The sequence below is a fragment of the Quercus lobata genome, chromosome 11 (genome assembly GCF_001633185.2).
Source record: "Quercus lobata isolate SW786 chromosome 11, ValleyOak3.0 Primary Assembly, whole genome shotgun sequence".
NCBI lineage: Eukaryota > Viridiplantae > Streptophyta > Magnoliopsida > Fagales > Fagaceae > Quercus > Quercus lobata.
Window position 1 is genome coordinate 28,837,199 of NC_044914.1, and position 6,308 is coordinate 28,843,506.

Below are 6,308 nucleotides of genomic sequence, written 5' to 3' on the forward strand. Positions count from 1 at the left end.
CTCTATAAAAAATAAATAAATAAAAAACTGATGAAAAAAAAAATGATGGGAAAAAACATTGTCAATGTTGGCAAGGGAAAGGAACAAATGGCAGAAAAAAAAATGGGGGAGGAGGGGGGGGGGGGGGGGGGGGGGGGGACAAACACATTAGGCAATGGGCTTTTTGGTCCAAAATTTTGGACCCCATTTTCTCTCAATTTTGGGGAGATTGAGTTTTGGTGGGCCTAGAGAGATAATAGCCTAGCCCCACCATTTTTCTCTTCCCCTCCTCCTTCCAACCAAACCAAACACTCATTCCACCCATTTACTCTCCTATTTTCCACTCATCTTTTTCCATCCTCCCTAAAATCATCCCAACCAAACATACCTTAAGCCCATTGTACTTAAGACACAAGAAAGTTAGTTATGGTTCTAATACCATGTTCGAATTGAGAATGAATTATATATGTATTGAATTGTGTGTAAAATTAAAGGGCAAGACTTAGGTGCTGTTCCTTAGGTTCCTCTCTTAAGATTCTACCATGTGGATTTTTTCTCATGGGATGGAAGTGTATTTTTTAGTTAAGCAGCCACATGGCTAATTCTTAAGAGGTGAACCTAAGGAACAACACCTAAGGTACCGTACCTAAGTTTTGTCCAAAATTGAATATACCCAAACAAGTGGAACATTCTTCCTTAAATATCGATTCATCAAAAAAAAATTTTATCAGCCCTAGAGGGCATCCTTGTTGTTGCTGTTGGTGGTCTATCAAAGTGGTTTTACTCACTTGCATTCCTCGTACTTTGAGAAAAAAAAAAATCCAATGCACCCAAAGCAATTAACTGTGGGTTTGCCCTTCTATTTTTAAAAATCGATCTATTGCGTGATGTCCAAACCATCCATGAGATTATCAGAAATCATTAAACATTAACTAGAGTCTGTCTTAATTTTACACCCAAAAAAAAAAAAATATATATATATATATATATATAGTCTTACAATACAAAAGGATAATTAAAAAAATATTAAGAGTCTTATAACAGAAACTAACTAGGGTCTGTCTTAATTTTACACAAAAAAAAAAAAAAAAAAAAAAAAGCCTTACAATACAAAAGGACAATTAAAAAAAGTTAAGAGTCTTACAATAGAAACCAATATTAACAAGTCTATAACAGGACAATAACAATTCCCCTACTTGGTTTCAAAACAAATTGGCACATCTGTCATTAAAGTTGCCAAAGAGGATCTAAATGCATTCCAATAAAAATGAAAGCCTCTAATGCAGGCATCAAGTATTTGTGAGCAATAGCTAGGATTCAATTGGTTCAATTCCTCATTGGCTTTATCATGACGATTCATCTATTACTCAAAAAATCAAAGTAGTTGTCAACCTATTAGAGGGTGATCTACTGATTCCCCATTTCTTTTACACATACAATGCCAATCCAAAATCAAAATCTTCTATTTCTAAAGATTATCAATAGTTAAAAAATTCCCTAAATCTACAATCCAAGCAAAAAAAGCAACTCTAGAAGGACCTTAGGCTTCCAAACAGCCTTCCAAGGGAAAGATTGATCTATACTTTTTGTCAGAATCTAATTGTAGGAATGAATTGCAAAACCTCTTCCCATAGTAGGTTTTCAAAAAATCTTATCGTCTCCAACTCCTCTCAAAGAAACTCTATAAATTCTATCCATGAAATTGTAAAAGGATTCCAATTCCCAATCTTAACTGTTTTTTTTCTAAAATTTAAATCCTATAAAAGAACATTTGGAAAATTCTTCAAATCACCTTACCTCACCCTTACTCCATGACTAAATTAAAGTGTATACTAATACAAATATTGATCTAACACAATAAGACAATAATACTACCAATTTGCATTGAGACAATAAAATAAAACCTTAAACTACCAATATAATATAACAAAGCAAATTCTTTATCAAGCAATAATATTCATAATATAAATCAAATATTGAACACTAATACAAAATTACAAATTTCACACTAAATTTGTTTGTGGCCGAGTAGCCACCTTCTTCTACATTTCTCTATGGCAAAGCTCTCTCTTCCAGACTCAAGCTGTCACCACCAACAATTTCATGTCCTGGCTAAATCAACAGAAGCACGATATACAGTGAGGAGAACCTTTCATCACTACATTAACCAAGAACATAACTTCTTCTTTTTTTGGGAAGAAGAAGACGGTTAGTGTTAAGTAGATAATTCTATTTCATTCAATTTGTTGACGGTAGTGATAAGTTTGCAAATACCATAAGAATTTTTAATTCAAATCACTATTTCACTATAAGTTGTGGTAAGCCAACTCCGTTGATACTACTGCATGGTCAGTTTCAATATAACAAGATATAAATATACTTTATTTACCACAATTTACATGGAAATTTTTTTATTGAAATAAAAATTTTGAAAAAGAAAGTGTGTTAAGGGTTGAATTGATGAGGTGATAATAGCTAAATTCGAGGTTAGCTAGGCCTCCTGGGATGAATGTAAGAAATGGAAGAAGAATAGAATAACAAAAAAAAATACTGAGCTTTACTGAATTGATACCCCTCATGGTTACATGCCTCTCATCCTTATACCCCAATTCCCTTTGGTAAATAACTGCACATAGCTGTGCTTACAGCTGTGTAACTAACTCACACCCCAGCTGTCCTAGCTGTCACAACTAACTCCACTAACCCTTACACCTGATTTGGGTACAAGCATCCCTATAGTCTTATTGTAGTTCCTACATACTTACCTTTGCTATTTTAGCTAATTAGGTACCTTAGCAGACAACCAAGCACTTAACCAATTAAAATAGCAATGGTCATTACATTTAACAATTCTCCTAATTAAAACTCCTAACAAATACCTCCCTCTTTAAAAGACCTTGCCCACAAGGTGAGGGAACCTCTGCTGCATCACATATAAATTCTCCCAAGTAGCATCATCAACACCTTCTCCTTGCCACTGAACTAGGACTTGAGTGATGGTCCTATTTCGAAGCTGGTGTGACCTTTCCTGAAGCACAGCTACATGCTCTGTGATGACTGCCCCTTCCATATCAATAGGTGGTAGAGTGGGAATTGAGACCACATGTTGACCCAACTTAGCTTTCAAGCAAGATACATGGAAGGTGGGATGAATTTTAGAATTTGGAGGTAAATCCAATTTATATGACACCTCTCCAACCTTCTGCAAAATCTGGAATGGTCCATAGAACTTAGGAGCTAATTTCTTCAACTGATGGTGCTTAAGGGACTTCTGTTTGTAAGGTTGGAGTCTTAGGAACACCCAATCCCCCACAGAGAAGCTTCTCTCAGCCCTATGCCTGTCAGAATATAGCTTCATTCTGTCTAGTGCTGCTACCAAATTCTGCCTTAGTAAAGAGGTCAATTGCTGTCTAGTCCTCAAATGAGCATCCACTCCTTCAATCTTTGTTGTACCAGCAATGTAGTCCATCAATCGTGGAGGAGGATAGCCATACACTACTTCAAAAGGAGTGAGCTTGAGTGAGGTGTGGAAGTTGGTATTAAACCAATACTCAGCAAGTGGCAACCACTCCACCCAAGTGGCTGGTCTGTCAGCTGCAAAAGCTCTCAGATAGTGTTCAAGACTCTTGTTCACAACCTCTATTTGGCCATCTGTCTAGGGATGATATGCTGAGGACATTGCCAATTGAATGCCCTGAAGTTTCATCAGTTCTTGCCAAAAGTGAGAAGTGAAAACAGGGTCCCTGTCACTCACAATTGAAGTAGGCATCCCATGCAATTTAAACACATGTTGCAGATACAAGTTTGCCACTTTAGAAGCAGTGTAGGGATGTGACAAGGCTATGAAGTGAACAAACTTTGTGAACCTGTCCACCACTACCATCACCACTTCCTTCATCTGAGATTTTGGCAAGCCTTCAACAAAATCCATGCTCACAGCCACCCAAGGTCTCTCTGGGATAGGCAAGGGCTGTAGTAGACCTGCTGGATGACATGTTTCATGCTTGAGTCTTTGACAAGTGTCACACTTCCTAACATATTTCCTCACATCTGACTTCAATCCGGGCCAATAGAAGTCCCTTTGAACCCTGTGCAAAGTTTTAAGGACCCCAGAATGTCCCCCCCATGGTCCATCATGTACCTGCTGCAGAATAGCTGTTTTTAAGGCTTCACATGACCCCACATACATCCTACCTTTGTACAACAGCAGCCCATTGTGCATACTAAATCCCTTAGGACCCTCCTTCCCTGTTTGAAAAGCTTCCAAAATACTCATAACATGGGAATCAGTAGCATAACTGGATTTAAGTTGAGCTAACTAGTCAGGAGTAGGGAAAGAAATCATACACAAAACCCCATTTTGAGATTCACTAGGGACCTGTCTGGACAAAGCATCAGCTACTACATTTTCTTTACCCTTCTTATATTCCACAATAAAGGCATACCCTAGCAGCTTGGTGATCCACTTTTGTTGGGCTGGTGTACCAATTTTCTATTCCAAAATATACTTGAGGCTCTACTGGTCTGTCCTTACCAGAAAAGAGTTTCCAACCAGGTATGGCCTCCACCTTTGCACAGCAGTGACCAAGGCTAGCAGTTCCTTTTCATAAGTTGATAAAGCTAAACTCCTGCCTTTAAGAGCCTGGCTGTGAAATGCTATAGCTCTCCCTTCCTGCATTAACACAGCTCTCAACCCAACACCTGAAGCATCACACTCCACCACAAATAGTTTATCAAAGTTTGGAAGAGCTAAGACAGGTGGATTGGACATAGCAGACTTGAGATTCTGGAATGCCATCTCAGCTTCTTCAGTCCAAGCAAAAGAATCTTTTCTCAAAAGGGCTGTCAGTGGTGCTGCAATCTGCCCATACCCTTTCACAAATTTCCTGTAATACCCTGTGAGACCAAGGAATCCCCTCAAGGCCTTAACATCCTTTGGAGTAGGCCATTGTTGCATTGCCATTGTTTTCTTAGGATCTGTCCTTACTCCTTCACCAGAAATCAAGTGGCCCAAGTACTCCACCTCTTCACAAGCAAAGACACCCTTGGATTTCTTTGCAAATAACTTCTCCTTAGTTAACACCTCCAATACAGTTTTGAGATGAGAAACATGTTCAACCAGGGACTTGCTATACACCAGAATGTCATCAAAAAACACAAGAACAAACCTTCTAAGGTAGGGTCTAAACACTTGATTCATTAGGGACTGGAATGTTGAAGGAGCATTAGTGAGTCCAAAGGGCATAACCAGAAATTCATAATGCCCCTCATGAGTCCTAAAGGCTGTTTTAGGAATGTCTTCCTCACTCATCCTAATCTGATGATATCCTGACCTTAAGTCAAGTTTAGAAAATATGCAAGCACCATTCAGCTCATCCAGCAATTCATCAATAACAGGTATTAGAAATTTATCCTTAATGGTATTCAAGTTAAGCTGCCTATAATCAATGCACATACGCCAAGAGCCATCTGCCTTCCTCACCAACAAAACAGGAGATGAAAAGGGACTGCAACTATTCCTTATAGATCCAGCAGACAACAATTCCTTAACTATTTTTTCTATCTCATTCTTTTGATAAAAAGGGTACCTGTATGGCCTCTGGCAGACTGGTTGAACTCCATCTTTAAGGGTAATATGATGTTCATGACCCCTGAGAGGAGGCAAGCCTACTAGAGTATCAAAAACATGAGAAAAATCTTGCAGTAGATCAATTACTGCCACAGGTAATGCAACCTGTTTCTCCAGTGATGAAGGGTTTGAAATATGAACCAACATACCCTTTTTGATTGGGGTTTTAAGAAATTGGTCACCATCAATGAGATGTGAATCAGTTTGCTTCAATCCTTGCAGCTTGATGTTGTGCCCTTGATGACAGAATTCCATAGTTAAGAATTGGAAATTCCATTGAATATCGCCCAATGTAGTTAGCCACTATGTTCCTAGCACCACATCACATCCTCCAAGTGGTAACACATGGAATTGAATAGAAAACTCCCTTCCTTGCAAGCAAACTGGTACTTGATCACAAAATCCCTTAGTCCTAATCAAGGCACCATTGGCTACCTTGACCTCCAGTGTCTGTGATTGGTCAACTGCTAATTTCAATCCAGGGGCTAAGGCTGCATCAATGAAGTTATGGGTGCTGCCTGTGTCAAGCAACACTACCAAACTTACTCCATTGATTTTACCCCTAATCCTCATAGTACCAGGCGTGGGGTTACCAATTAAAGCATATAAGGTTATCTCAACCTCCTCAGAATTGGCATTAGTGTCTTCTTTTTCAACCATTGAACTCCCCAGGTCTTCTTCCAACTCAGTGATCTTGACA

At 38.6% G+C, this 6,308-nt stretch overlaps 1 protein-coding gene across 1 annotated transcript; it reads right to left on the bottom strand.

Annotated features, from left to right (window-relative positions):
- Window positions 1–2,866: 2,866 nt before the first annotated feature.
- LOC115966680 lies at window positions 2,867–5,863 on the bottom strand. The gene is made up of 3 exons (XM_031085861.1): window positions 4,514–5,863; window positions 3,734–4,297; window positions 2,867–3,634 (listed from the first exon to the last, which is right to left on the bottom strand). Exons 1-3 carry the CDS (start codon window positions 5,861–5,863, stop codon window positions 2,867–2,869), a joined length of 2,682 nt encoding a protein of 893 aa, XP_030941721.1.
- Window positions 5,864–6,308: the final 445 nt, after the last annotated feature.